The sequence below is a fragment of the Canis lupus genome, chromosome 32 (genome assembly GCF_011100685.1).
Source record: "Canis lupus familiaris isolate Mischka breed German Shepherd chromosome 32, alternate assembly UU_Cfam_GSD_1.0, whole genome shotgun sequence".
In the NCBI taxonomy this organism is placed as follows: domain Eukaryota; kingdom Metazoa; phylum Chordata; class Mammalia; order Carnivora; family Canidae; genus Canis; species Canis lupus.
Window position 1 is genome coordinate 21,867,044 of NC_049253.1, and position 15,558 is coordinate 21,882,601.

At 36.2% G+C, this 15,558-nt stretch overlaps 1 protein-coding gene across 3 annotated transcripts in view; it reads left to right on the plus strand.

Moving 5' to 3' along the window:
- UNC5C (unc-5 netrin receptor C) overlaps positions 1 to 15,558 on the plus strand; it is a 351,929-nt gene that overhangs the window by 282,230 nt on the left and 54,141 nt on the right. For all 3 annotated transcript variants that reach the window (XM_038582098.1, XM_038582099.1, XM_038582100.1), the window contains one exon: positions 2,154 to 2,318. In XM_038582098.1, coding sequence (XP_038438026.1) covers positions 2,154 to 2,318 — 165 coding nt within the window. The remainder of the gene's footprint in view (positions 1 to 2,153; positions 2,319 to 15,558) is intronic.

Sequence of the window (15,558 nt, forward strand, 5' to 3'; positions counted from 1 at the left end):
TCAGTTTCTGGGTGAGGGCAAATAAAACATTTGTAAAGAATTAAAAGGAAGGCAAAGCTTTGTGACACATGGCCTAATGGATTTTGAAATGACAATACAATCAGCCCTTTATTATCTGTACATGTTGGACACATATTTTTGTGAGTTATTTGCAGTGGTACCTATAGCGAGATTGCATCCTCCTGCCGCTGAGCATCTTTTCGTGCTGTCTCATATTGTCACTAGCTCTTACCCTAGGCAAATTAAAGGTAATATTTGCCAAAACTAAAACTAAAACCAATAAAATGCTTAACTATATAATATATTAAAAAGTTAAGCTAAAATTATTTTGAAATAATCCATATATTTAGTGCATTCCATTGGGGTAGCTGTTATGTTGTCAATTTCATTATGCATTCATTTGTATTTTATTTTTTTATGATTTCAGCCTCCTTACTTTCTTTTATTTAGCCTTTGTTTTGTCTTATTCATCCTCTAATACACATTTTCTCAGAGAAGGGTGTAGGAATGAGCTGGAAGAGAAAAATACAATCTATATTTTATATTGCCAAGTGTCCATTTTCAAATATCGAAACAGTATCCCACACTGAATCCTTTGAGAGATTTTTATGTAATAAATTTTGACACTTACCTAGATTTGGAAGTTCAGTATTTTACCCTGTACTCTCCTATATTTTATCTAAGTGTTGACTTCCACAATTAAAAATACATTGAGCATTTTGAGTTGAAATAGAAGTGTGTGTGTCTGTGCACACACGTGTGTGTGTGTGTGCACGCATGTGTGTGTGTGTGTGCATGTTGGGATGATCTAGGTCAAAGTAAATGTCTTTTCTCCAAATAGCTGGGAGTTGTTTCAATAGCCAACTCTAAATGATTGAAATATTAATACTGTCATCATTTTTTTCATATGGGCATGTTTATATCTCCATACATATTATACCTAATATATTTACACAATAATTTGAATATGAAATCATATAGATTTCCCAACTATGTAGACTACTAAAATTGATATAATTTCTATGAATATGGAAGTGTAAAATATTATGTATATTAGATGTTCAATAAATGATGTTTGGCATTGTTTTATATTGAATTCTAGATAATCATAATTAATCATGTATTTCAGGACTTTTTTTTTACTTAACTACTTTTTTAATATTCTTGTCCTATTTATGTAAGAATTTTTAAAGGATGCATTTTAAGCATGACTTAAGTGAGATTTAATGTATTTTTTTTAGCTTGTGTGTTCTTAATATATATTGTACATATATCAGTTCAGTATCATTGAGATTACTGACAAGCCAGCAACAAAACTTAGTAAGAAAGTAAGTCAATTCTAAATGACTGAATCACAGCAAAAAATTAGGAATCTGCGTAAATATTATTTGTAAAATAAAAATAAAAATATATATAATCAAATAATGGAATAGGATTATCAAATAACAATGAAAAATAATACAGTCATTTCAACAAAGCATTGCAAAAGGTCTCAACAGAATCAAGCAGCTTGAGTAAAAAAATAAAATAAAAAGTATTTAAGACATGGATGAATAGATGAATGAATGGATGGATAGATAGATAAATGATAGATATGGATGGATGGATGGATGCATGCATGCATGCATGCATCAGTGAGTGGATAGACAGATTTCTTCCCCATTGTACCAACCTCTTCTCCATATCACCACATAGGTTTACTTGCACTGTCCACATAACACTTAACGCATAAAGAAATCTTGGATCCATAAAGAGGTCCCCTAATTTTCAATGCAAAATCCAAAAGCTTCCCTTTGTAACAGAAAAAAAGGGCATCATTGTGATCTACTTTATGTGCCTCCTGGTCCTCACCAGCTCCTGGTGGACAACTTTGGTTTCTCTGTCTCCCTTTGAGTGATTCCTTGGCAGTCACTAGTCAGTAAGGAAACAGTCACATACACCCACTAAGAAAAGTTCATGGAGCCCTGATGATGTACATAGAGCACACTCACTTCCTGCAGGGTTATGACTGCAGTACTCCTTGATGAGGCATTTTCTTCTGTTTTCTGTTTTGTTTTATGTATACTTGATCTCTACTCCCTTCTCCCATCAAGTAGCTGTTTCTCCCTCTGACCTTATGCTGGTTTTTGTGTGTATGTGTGTGTGTGTGGCAGTGGATGGCAGGTGGACTTCATGGAGCAAGTGGTCTACCTGTGGGACCGAGTGCACACACTGGCGCAGGAGGGAGTGCACGGCGCCCGCCCCCAAGAATGGAGGCAAGGACTGTGATGGCCTCGTCTTGCAATCCAAGAACTGCACTGATGGGCTTTGCATGCAGAGTAAGTCAATTTGGGCAAACAAAAAATAGGTGCGAGGCCTAAGGTTTAACCATTTGAATTTCATGGAAATATTAGAGATAAAGAATTCTGAACAACAATTAAAAATGTAGTAATATGCCAGTGTACTAGCTCTGTCTCAGAATTGAAAGAACTAATCTCCCAGGAATCAGAAAGAATAATAACTGCCCAGTTAACAAATGACATATGCAGTATTGCTTTCTCATAAGCAAAGAGTGATTTAGTCATATCCATGGGGAAACTGTCACTCTTTCCAGACCAGGGAATCATTACTTAGTTTTATTAGATTGCATAAAAGGGCACCCTCAACTCATAGTAGAATCATATGACTTCGAAAAGTAGGCTATTTATTCTTAATTTGTGGCCATTACTGAACCAATGTCCATGAATGTAAGATACATATAAGGAACAGGAAATGGTCCTGCAGAAGATTGACCAATTTATAGCAAATGCTTAACGGGAGCACCTCCACAAACCCTTGAAAATGCTAGATTTGTGTTAATGTTTGTTTAAAGGAAATGATGTTAATAAAACAAAAATTTTATTTTATTTTATTTTATTTTTTAAACAAAAATTTTAAAAGTGGGTGTAGAAGATTGGCTCAGGAATATAATGGAAGTATAGGCTAAATATTCCCCATTTTTCATGACTTTTTTTCTTAGCTTTTCTTAATGAGATGGTAGTTTGATTTCCATACTCGCAAACTTTTACCCCTTTAATTGAGGAGTCCTTAAGTATACAAAATTTACCACCTTATGTGACCATGGATTAAGGTAGTAAAAATTATTCTGATATCACACCTATTCATATGAATGGATCAAACAATGTGCTATCTTTGGATCTTCACTAATAGTGGCCAGATGTAGCCATTTATTATAACATATTACGAATTGCTTGCAGAACACAAGCAACTACATATATTTGTGTAGAATTATTTATATTTGTCACCTAAAAATAAAATATTTTACTTTCACCACATTTATGAAATTCTGTTTACCTTCCAGTGTCTATACACATAAGGACCTTTGAAAAGAAACCTTCCTTAAAATAAAAATAAGTAATTATACTTGCTGACAGAATAAAAATCCAACAGGCTTCTTATTTTTCTGTCCACAGTATGTTGCATTCTTTGAGAACTGACTGCTGCTGAGTGTAAAGCACAGCTTCTGGTTATGATTTTCAGACTGCTACTGTGTATCTCACCAAGTTTGTATTAGAAATGCAAGAATGAAAAGAATATAGCTGTTTTCCTAACCATTAATCCAGAGATACAGGATTTGTTCCCGTAGGCATGAGTTTGGGTTGAGGATTAAAATAAAAACATAGCATGCACCAAGTTATTCTTTTTTAAATGTTTTTATAATTTAATATTCTTCCTTTAGTGGTGACCAAATTGATTCATGTGGTCAAAAGGTAGCAATATTTGAAGTCTCTCTCTCTCTCTCTCTCTCTCTCTCTCGCCCCCCCCCAAACCCCCCCCCCCCCCCCCCGCCCCTCATCTCTCTCTCTTTCTCCCTCTCTCAATACTGTATTTCAACTTTGGGTAATCTAAAACCTCCTGCTTCTATTGTGCATATTTTAAAGTTCCCAAAGCAACCTATTTAACAAGAACTACAATGCTGCAAGATGGAACTTAGGGCCTTTAATTGGTCACACAAAATGACATATACTAAATTAAGACATTTGTCAAATACAAACATGAAATACTCAAATTAAGACTTCCATGACATAGCATCCCCTTAGCATCTAGTTTGTTTCTTATGTCACTAATAGAATTTTTCTTATGATTGGATATTTGCCAGTAATGATGTCACGAAGTAGTTGTATAAATCGGGAAGGGGTACAAGGCTACAACAGAGAGTTTTGTTGTTTTTTTTCTGTTTATTTTTTTATTAAGTCTCTTGTTAGGGCAGCCCTGGTGGTGCGGCGGTTTAGCGCCGCCTGCAGCCTAGGGTGTGATCCTGGAGACCCTGGATCGAGTCCCACGTCAGGCTCTCTGCATGGTGCCTGCTTCTCCCTCTGCCTGTGTCTCTGCCTCTCTCTCTCTCTCTGTGTCTCTATGAATAAATAAATTTAAAAATCTTAAAAAAAAATCTTTAAAAAAAAAGTCTCTTGTTAGACTGCAACATTTGAGTGTTTGGATTAAAACCAGTTAGTTCAAAAGCTATTTCCTTTTACAATTCTGATTTACTATCATAAGATCCCATACTAAGTCAGTGAACTCTTTCATCTGCCCTCCTAGGTCTACTCTCATGCAACAGAAAATTGTGACCTGTACTATTGATTTCCTCAGTGATAAAAACCACAGAGATAGATAGTGGTGCACTGTGTAATTATAGTATTTTACAGTGAAAGTTACAGTTTCTACTCACCAGTAAGCTGGGTCTTTCTTGCATAGCATTGCACCAAAGTTTTACAAAGAAATAGTACCACTCTTCGTCCTTATTTTGGAAAACAAAGGCCTTCTAATAGTGAAAGTACCCAACTTTGCAAGATGGATGTGGTCTATATTAAGAAATGGAATGGAGGTAGTAAATAGCCAGAAAGTTGCAATTGACAATTAGGGATTATCATTTAACATTTATTTACTTTAGGAGAATTAGTGTCTTTGATGCATTAATAGTCTTTCATTAATATTGCAATGTTTATCCCAAAACAAAGCTAGTTACCATTGAACCAAGTATACAATATCCCTGAAATTGTATTCATAGTTGAAATTTTATACAAATGATTGTGATATAAATGTAGACATATTGCCAGGTAGGAGAAATTCAGGTCAGTCAAATTCAGAAATCTAAATAATGTAGTGCTGTAGATTTTAAAAGGCAAATTGATACTTAAGAGCAATACAGTATGAAATATGTAGAAGATATTACTGTCAAGGCTTATTCAAGTAATGTGTCCAAAGCAGTCGTATTCAGGCACATTTCTTCCTTAACACCTCCCTCAATACAAATAATTCTGACTCAAAACAGGTAGAAATATTGGGTAAGATATTAAAACTTAAAAGACATATACACACATATATGGAGTGTATATATATATATGTGTGTGTGTGTGTGTGTGTGTGTCTGAGAGAGAGAGAAAACGAGTCAAGTTTGAAGGAAAGATAGAGAAATCCTCAAATCCTGAAGATAAAGTATGGACTCAAAACTAGAAAGGATACCAGACTAATCCAGAGGAGTATTGGCCATGATGTAGCTCCTGGGGATTGGAAGTTAGAGTTTTTGTTTTGGCACAGAGGCAGAGACCCAGAATTTGCAAAGCCTGAGGCCAAGAGTTAAAATCTAGAGCTGTAAATAAAGCTGGATCTCATAAATTGCTGCTCCCGCTGTGAAAAACAACTAGAACATTTTTGTTCACCGACCCAGGGAAGCCACAGGAAGATTCATGGCAGAGAAAATCAAAATGAAATCTTCACTTAAATAAAATCTATAATAAAACCACAGTCCTACACCCAGATCTGCTATGGAATCTAAGATATAGTACTAATGAAATAAAAAAACAAAAATATATGTAATTAACCTAATTGGTGAAACTTCAAGGGTACCAAAAGAAGCAAACAATAAGCCATTCTCCTGAGTTCTTTCCACAACCTAAGTTCATTGATCTATGACAAAAATTTCCTGACTCCTGGAAATGAGATTACAATATCTCACATCACCCAAGGGAACAGTCTACTGCAAGAGAGAGTGCACAGCACAGTAAGTGGGTTAGTTAGCACTCACATAACATGGATTCAGCAATCTGAGTGGGACTATACAGTAAATAAAAGTAAAAAGACAAACTATAAAATGCATATAAGCACAAATGCAAGAATAGACTATTATAAAAAGGACAGACAGATTTGGAGAGAAATCAAATGGAATGCCTAGGAAGGTAAACAATTAAAAGTTAAAACTCAGTGGGAGGTTAAAAATCAAATCAGAGACAACTTTGGATAAAGCTGAAGGGAAAATTAGTAACCTGGAATGTAGATCCCATAAAACTTCTCAGAACACAGGAAAGAAAGATGAAGTAAGTGATTATGTAAGAGGGAGGTTAAAGCATAATGTAGAATAGAATGAGAAAATACAGATTTGCTCAAGAGAGCAAAATTTATTTATTTTTTTAAAGAGATTTTTTTTTAATTTTTATTTATTTATGATAGTCACAGAGAGAGAGAGACAGAGACATAGGCAGAGGGAGAAGCAGGCTCCATGCACCGAGAGCCCGACGTGGGATTCGATCCCGGGTCTCCAGGATCGCGCCCTGGGCCAAAGGCAGGCGCCAAACCGCTGCGCCACCCAGGGATCCCAAGAGAGCAAAATTTAAAAGATTGTCAGACAATCAAAAATAGGGCTTACAATTCAAACTCTTACAGAGTAAACTACTAAAAATATAAAATAAAAATTGATTCTTAAAAAAAGAGAGAGAGGCCAATGAAGAGGCATAAAATGAAATGAAAATAAGATGGAACTAAATTATAGATGACCTTCACAGCATATGGGAAAGTGTGTTCTGAGTTAAAATTTTCTAATTTATGCATAGTGTTCAGTAAAAAAAAATAAATAACACTATTTGCATTAAATTCTCTTGAGGCAAGTTTACCAATTAAAATATTAAGACTGACTACACACATAAAAGATGGTTGTATAAATTCAGAGTAAGATTTTTAAGGGCAGAAAAGAAACAACAAAAACCCATGATAAATGAAAACAATTCTTAAGATGGCATATACCATGGATCATCATATGTGGGGAGTAATAATGTAAATCAGTTAAATTTACCTGTTAAAGGAGTTCAAAATTGTAGTAGAAAATCCCATTTTATACTCTTTAGAAGAGACATACTTAAATCCATAATTATAGAGAAAGATTGAAGGCTAAGAAGTAGAACTTAAAGTATACTTCAAACTTTATTTCAAAATGTCCAGTTAATAGCATTGACTATCTAATTAGGACATTATTAATTCAGTTTCATCTCCCATTATGCCTAAGTAACACATATCTGAGATTAAACCAATCATACTCGTAGTTTTAATTTAGGTTTTTGTTTTTCTTAGACTCTATAGTCTAAGAATATTCAATTTTCTATTGAGGAATTAATCACAACTTTTCTAAGTCATTTGCCACACTCTCAGTTTTGTGTTTAAGACACCTTTGAAAATATGTATGGTTCCCCAGGGCCAAATGAAATTTTAATCGAAAGTCTTCAAGGGTTTCTTACAAGATTATTGGATATTTTAAAGTCATAATAATGCTAAATGTTAGCAAATGTGCAAAGTGAAGTGTCTCGTATTTTGCTAATGGGGATACAAATTTTTATGATTGATTGGGGAAGCAATTTGACAATCTAAGTTAAGGGCTTTAAAATTGTTTATTCCCTTTGGTCCAGTAATCCTACTCGAATGAATAAATTTTAAGAAATTAATATAAATGCCTGAGAAGATATATGCCAAATATGCTCTACATTCTTTGTAATTTATTATAAAAAATGAAAAACCTGAAAGTCCAGCATTAGAGCAGTGGTTAAGTAACAATATGGCAGTTACATAAGGTGGAATATCATATAGCCACTAAAATGTTTATGATGGTTTAACATGGAAAATCAGAATATGGGTTTACACATACATTTAGTCACAACTATGTAAAAGTAATCTTAGGAGAAAGATGAATAAAATGTATGCATTTATTTTTGGCTAGGAAGTTTGCAAGTAATTTCTTTCTTTTTCAGTATGCTTTTTATTCACCATGTTCTTTATACTTGGCTTTTCATTATGCTTATAATTGTAAATGACTTTCTAAAAAAAAAGATGTTGAAGATTGGCTAGAACAACTGTATGATCCTGGAAACAAGAATCTTGGGATTTGAGATATAGCAATAACACTGACTTGTCCTGGAAAATTGGTCCCATTGATTCAAATTAGATTTGATTCAAATTCGATTACCAAAATAGTATTTGCATAAAACATTTGCAAAAACCCTAGTTGCATAAAACCCTGGGTGGAAAGAGTTGCTTACAGCCAGTAAGTCAAGGGTAGATATAAGAGGATTTCGAAGACATGGGGATTTGGAACTGAGTTATAGTTTTGCATTATTTCCCAGTTGCCTATTATATACATATCACTCTGTCCTTGCAAGCATGCTTATTCTTAAACTGTTTGATGAATTGGATTCATTATGTGATACTGTGTAATTTCATTTGTGAAACAAGGTCATGGTCTTTAAGCAATTTCAGAAGCTCCACTAAATTTTTTAGGCCATCCATACACATTAGTTGATACTGAAGTATAACATATATCATGTATATGTTACATTGGATATACACTCATTGGCCTGAAAAAGTAGTTCCTACATTGGAGACCCTACATTCAAATTAAGAACTTCAAAAAATTCACTAGAATGTATTATTAAGGAAGACATCAGAGTCAATTTTTGTCCCAGAAAGAAGTTGGACCTTTTTAGTTTATGAGCACATTGTTAATTTTAAAAAATAAATTAAAGAACTGGAGACTTTAGGTATGCTAAATGGTATAGATTGCATCGAACAAGAAAGGGTACACGACTTGGAGTGTTTTTCACTATCGAACATAACTAAAAACACATGCCTAATATGAGAAATTTAACAGATTTCCTCATTTTTACTTAATAATACTACAGAATAGTGTATATTATTCAGAAGGCAGTATTGGAAGATCCATTATGCATTATGCTGTCTGACCATTTAGGCTTCTTTATATCGCTTCTAAAATTATATAAAAGCAGTCCTTGTTTCTACAATACAGTTTTGAAATTGGATTTCCATAAAATGGTTCCAGGCATAGAGAGAGAGAGAAGCCGGGGGTGGGGGCGGGGGAGTTATTGAGAGAACAATGGACACAGAGAGAGATATAGACAAAGAAAAAAGCACTTGAAAACCTCCAAAAATGCTAAGCCAATAACTATGTTTACTTTTTATGTTGAAATACAATATTACCAAGACCTAAACCTTTTAACTTTTATAATCTCTGTGATGAATTTCTGGTAAGATCTATTTTGCTGTGGTTGGCTTAATCCATACTGAGCTCTTCTTCTAGAAAACAGCAATCCAAAACTACATATGCAGCCTGGCCCAAAAGTGGTGTTTTATATGTATTTATGAGTATACTCAGATTATTACATGACTGCAGCTATTGCTGTGCACTTTAGTGTTTAATCCTATTCGAAGATTAGAGTCCCACACAGGGATATGTTACAGTTCAAATCTGAATTTAGAATTACTTCTTGCTGAAGATGGTTTATGCCACAGTAGACAAATTAAAAATAACAATTTACAAATAAGAACTGCCTGGAATTGTGTCTGCATCAGTGAACTTCCTGACTTTGGGAAATTAAAATGTTATGCAGTCTGCAAATTTAGCACTCTCCTCACATTAAAAAATTTGCACGTCACATAGCTCTTCCATTAATTCTCACATACAGAGGAAGTGGCACAACTCTGTGTAAATTGTGGTGTGGACACACTGCATACCAGGACCCCTGGAATCCTAGGTGCATTTAATGTGGGGAAATAATTTACCTTACAAGTAGTCTCTTCTTGACTTGAGAATGATGTGTTTATAGCTGCCGTGGTAGGCATTTGAGAAGGTGCCAGTCAGTTTCCAGTGAGATTCTTGTCAACACAGCAATTTGATAGGAAAGCGTAATTGTGAGTGTCAGACAGTGAGTGCTTTTATCTACAGTTTGGAAGAGGCTGATGTCATAGCTGTGTTTGTATCATCCTTGATATGCGTGGAGTCCCAGCTGGCAAATAAATATTCTGAACGCGGACTGGCTGCCCTACACAGTGCTCTGCGTCTCCGGTATAGTAAGTGCGGTTTGCTTTAGCCTTTTTCCCTTCTGGTAAGACATTTTCCTGTTTTTGAAAGCAGGGATGTGGTTAGAAAGTTTAGCCCACGGAAACCTGCTGAACACCTATGGTGCCCCAAACAAATCAGTGTGAGAGGACAAGTGCAAGGTCTTCAGCTTCTAGGACAGAAAGGAAACTCCAGGGAAATCCAGAAGGGTGCCAGCTTTGACAACCACAGCAAAGCCTAGGTTCTTCCAAGGTCACATCGGTGCCGGGCCAGGGCTTTTGCTTAAGTATTCCTTTTGCCTAAAAATCCAGCAGATAGGGTAATGTTATACTACAAATCAGCTTCTGCTTCCAGACTCTTCCTCATTTTACTTCTTCTGTCAGATATCTTCACCACCATGAATTATAACATCATTGCCTTTGAATTGGATAGTTTATTATTCTTCAGGAGCATTGATGAGGATAGAGCCTATTGCATTAGAAACACTTGGGCAGCCGATTGCAGGTTTGATTTTACTCAACTGTTGGGTGAAATTTTAGACGTTTCTTCATCTACTGTGAGTCACAATGATAAGGCTTTTACATCCTGCTGTTCGTTTTCAGAAGGGCGTGGTTGTTACCACAGAAACAGGGCTGTGGATGAGTTTCTTGAAGGGAGGCCCACTGTCCTGTGAGGCTGGGGAGGGGGGAGGAGTACGGTGGCAATTTAGGTAACTGACATCAGTGATAAGCAAATGTTCTTTTCAATTTTTGTTGTCATGTCCTAGGATTTATGTATTCATTTATTTGGAATTCCTTAAGCCCCTGTCAATAAATAAACCCTCAGAAGAGTGGTAAATTATAATAAATGACCATGAGTGTCTTTGACAGACCTGACCTTTGACATCATTAGTGCAGTCCTGATGGGCTTGCTAGATAAGAACCAGCCTTAAAGGAAAAAAACAAAATCTGGACATGTTTATTTTGAATGGTCCTTGAGATTTTTAATAAGAACATTTGCATTGAAGAAATGTGAGAAAAATCATATATTTTAGCAGTCTGTAAAGCCACTGGCAAAAAGAAAGATCAAGCATCCAGGTCAAAGAGAGGGGAAAATCCATAGGGAATGGGGATTTTTCTAATGCTAGGATCATCAAAATAAAGACAGATCTAAGGAAGTGGTTTGGTATACTTCAGATGCCATAAATATGCTAAAACTAACCAGAAACTTGATGATTTGAAAACTTGCACTTTTATAGAACACACTTAATGTTCTTATAAACTATAATTGAGTTATATCATATTTATGACTTACATACTAGCCCCCATATAAGATACAAATTAATCTTCTAATTTATTTAATCCTCATGGTATCATAAGATCTATATACATGTATTAAGGTCATAGAAGCAGCTCTGTATTGTAATATATTGAGTAAACCCTGAATGCAAGCAGGAACACCTTATAAAACTCTACCCATCTCCTTTCCGTCTAGATATTTGTCTAAATCTGAAGACTGTTTTAATTCCCAGATATGTACATCTAAAGTTTCCTTGTAGGTGTTTCTTAAATCTGCCTCGGGGGTTCTCAAACTTTGAAAGGCATAAAAATTATTGATCCATTAAAAAAATTACTGTATCATATATGTTTTAACTTAAAGAAATGTCAGAATTAATTTTTAATTTTATTCACTTTCCATCTCCTGTACCAACCTTAAGCCCCAGCATAAGTTGCTTTTGATTCTAATCTACTGTGATCCACTGGCCTACCTAAAGCAAAATGACTTGTTTAAATATAACTAAACTCAAAATACACCAAAAATAACCTTATAAATTGAATATTTGCTAATTGTCTAATAAAAATTATCTTGCAAAGAAGGAAATAGAGGCATAGAATCAAAACAGCCCACAAGTTAGCACGGGAGCCAACATTAAGAACCCAAATCTGGCTCGTGGCGTAGTTAGTCTCCATGCGGTGTCTTGGATGCTGGAAGCAAGTGGTTGTCAGCTTTTATTGCTCTAAAATATGATTTTCTTCTGATGTGTAGTGTCCCTGCAATTATGGGTGTCTATTCCATTTTCCCCCCATTGGTGTCTTTTTTGAAGAGAATGATGTTTCTCCTTTGGATATTTATTTAGTGTAATTATTGCACCAAATATAGTGGGATTATCATCCACGAACAACTACATCATTCCAGCACGGTTCTCCAGTTACATCAGAGTAGAAACCCGAGTTCAGTGTACCTCTTTGCTTGCCCCATACTTGAAACAAAAGATGCTGTTTGGAAGTTGTTTCCTTTAAGCATGAAAATCTCTCTTATTTTAGCCTTCTCATGAATATCAATGATCGCGTTTGCAATGAAGAGGTGTTTTATAGCTTAATTAGCATTAACTCATTCAATAACTGAATTGCAAATTAAGCCATGAACATATCAAGCCCTTTTCTACTATATCCTTGTCTCTCCTCATTTAAATTTGCTAATTAATGCCTACACAGTACCTACATATATTGTTGAGGCTGTAGCCAGAGAACTGGGTTCTGACCCTTGCCTTGCTGGTTCACTGGCTTGATGATGTTAGGCAAGTCCCTTTGCAATTCTATGCTCTGACTCCTTAGTCTGCAAACAGAAAAGAGTTAGAATAGGAAATTCTAATCAATGATCTGTTTTAACTCCCAGGAGTTTGTGAGTTAGGAAGGGCATAGACTTGATTTTGAGGAATTTAAACCTGTCCGGTGATGCTCAGTTTTTGGCATTTCTCACACTAACGTAGTTGCTGGATAATTTTTTCTTTTAAAATATTACTTATTGCACAAAAGCAATTTGTATTCTCTTTCTTAAAACAACTAATTCTAAGTTCATGATGATCATTTTGGCTATTGTCTATTATCTATTCCATATGAAAAGAAAATTTTTTACAAGACTAGAAAAATCAAAGCCATTGCTGTTTACTGGAGACATGAAGACTTATGTATAGTTTCTGGCTTTGTTTCTGAGATTTCCCAAATATAAGCCCACCAAATAGACTATGTGTAGGCATGTTATTGCACAATTATGAGCCATGTACTTAAGGATAACTTGATGTTGCTACAGTATAAAACCAAGGTGAGTTTGCTTTCCTTTTTAAGATACATGGGTGTGGGCTCTCATCTTTTATGATAGTGGAACGTCAGCTGAAAAATATGGGCAACCCCACCTCCAGTCTAGAGGATGACCTTGCAAAATTAGAAAAAAGACACTCCTTCCCCTAGTGACTTTACCACCATCAACTGGAAAATTGTTATATTAACAATCCATATCCACAGCCCACACAGCTGTGAATGGGGCCACCCCGAGTTGGACAATGCAAAACTCGTACACTGTTGTCTTAATTGATATGAGGGCAGAAACCAAATTTTAATCTCAACACTTTGGGTTATTTCAAAACGTCACTTCTCACCTTTGGGACTCAGTTTCCTCATGTGAAAAAGATTGGATTAGGTAGCCTCTAAAAAATGACGCTTTGAGCAATTGTGAGATGTTTTCTAGCATAAGGAGCATTTCACTAAGTCTTTAAGACACCCTATTCTTGCTTCAGTTTTCAAACACTTTAGGTCTTTGGTTAAAGTTGCTCTCCACAATCAGATTTCCTCCAATCCCTTTTCTCCCAGATCAGGAAAATCTCTCCATTGAAAAATAAATGTTCTTTTTTTTTTTTAAGCTTTATTTTTTTTTAATTTTTATTTATTTATGATAGTCACACACACACAGAGAGAGAGAGGCAGAGACACAGGCAGAGGGAGAAGCAGGCTCCATGCACCAGGAGCCCGATGTGGGATTCGATCCTGGGTCTCCAGGATCGCGCCCTGGGCCAAAGGCAGGCGCTAAACCGCTGTGCCACCCAGGGATCCCGAAAAATAAATGTTCTTTATTCTTTTCTTAAAATGATTTTATTTATTTATTTGAGAGAGAGAGAGAGAAAGAGATTGCAAGAGAGAGAGAGAGAGCAAAAGCAGGCGGGGAGAGGGAGAAGCAGGCTCCCCATTGAGTTGGGAACCCAATGTGGGGCTCAGCCAGTGGCTCGATCCCAGGACCCCCGGTTCATGACCTGAGCTGAAGGCAGACACTTAACTGACTGAGCCACCCAGGAGCCCCTGAAAAAATACATGTTCTTTAAAATTACATTTACTCTTAAAAATTACAAAAGGGGGTCATAGAGCATGAGCATTTCCCATAGCAGAAGCACTGCTTTCTCTGGAACTGGCTTCCCTTAAATGCATTTATTGAGGTTCCCACGACCAAGGGGCAAGTCTTGCATCTTTCCATGAGCCCTGTGCCTTTGCTCCTTCTAGCAGTCCAGGAGCAGTCCAAGAGAGATGATTTTGGAAGTTGTTACCCATGGAGGTACGTTTTGTTCCAGACAGTCCTTCCATTAGATTGTTCTTGCCATTGCAGTACATTCAGTATCTTTGGCCCTCACTAAGTACCACAAACAACTCCCTAATCATTATGACAACCCAAAAACACCTCCCCTGCCCCAATTCCAAATTCCCCCTTTAGAAGTGACACCACCTCTGGTTGTGAAACTGTTTTAGCATCAAGTTGCACTCTGGCCCTGGCAAGTTGATTCTGAAGCATGCCACTATGTTGTTGCCAGAAGCCACAAAGGCCATAAACTCTTCCAGAGGAAAGCGTGAAAGAGTATACAGTATTTTAAAAAGAGTGCATTGATCATGGTTTCTCAGAAAAACTGGGCTCTTTGTCTCTGTAATAACTAAGGAACCTGAAATTCAAACAAATTTCCTAAGGTCACTCATTAAATAATGGTCTGACTTGACTCTACAAATAAAATCTCTTAAGAAGAGAGTCTCAGCGTGCTCACAATGTGCATCATAATGATATTGATAGAGTTGTCATTCATCGATTGCTTGCAGTGCAGTGTACCAGCCCTTTACAAATCTCACTTATCCTTTCCACAACTCTATGGGAGTGAAGACTTATGTTCCCTTACACAGATTAGAACACTGATATGTAGAAAAGTGAAGCAGTTTGACCAAGCTCTCACAGTTAAGAAAGCAGCAGGGCTAGGATTCAAACTGAAGAACGAAAAGCTCAGTTTCACTGCCTTCCCAACAGCCCTGGTGCCTTTTTTTGATGGCCTTCCTTTCGAGTAGTAAGAAAGTTAACTGAAATCCCTAACTTATAAGCTGGGCTGTTGATTGGGACACAGAAAAACAATTATTTTGCACTGTGTTTAGCCGGAGATGTTATTTTTCATTATTGCTAGGACGGCTCTCAGCAGGGTCACCTCATTAGCTGAAGAAAATGTCCCCTGTGGTTCTGTGAGAGATGGATCAGATGGAGGAGCGTAAAAACGAACTCTAAAAAGTGATTCTGTGTTCCCCTCATTTAGGGGATGGAACAGTAATCCCCTTCTTTTCTGATTCCCA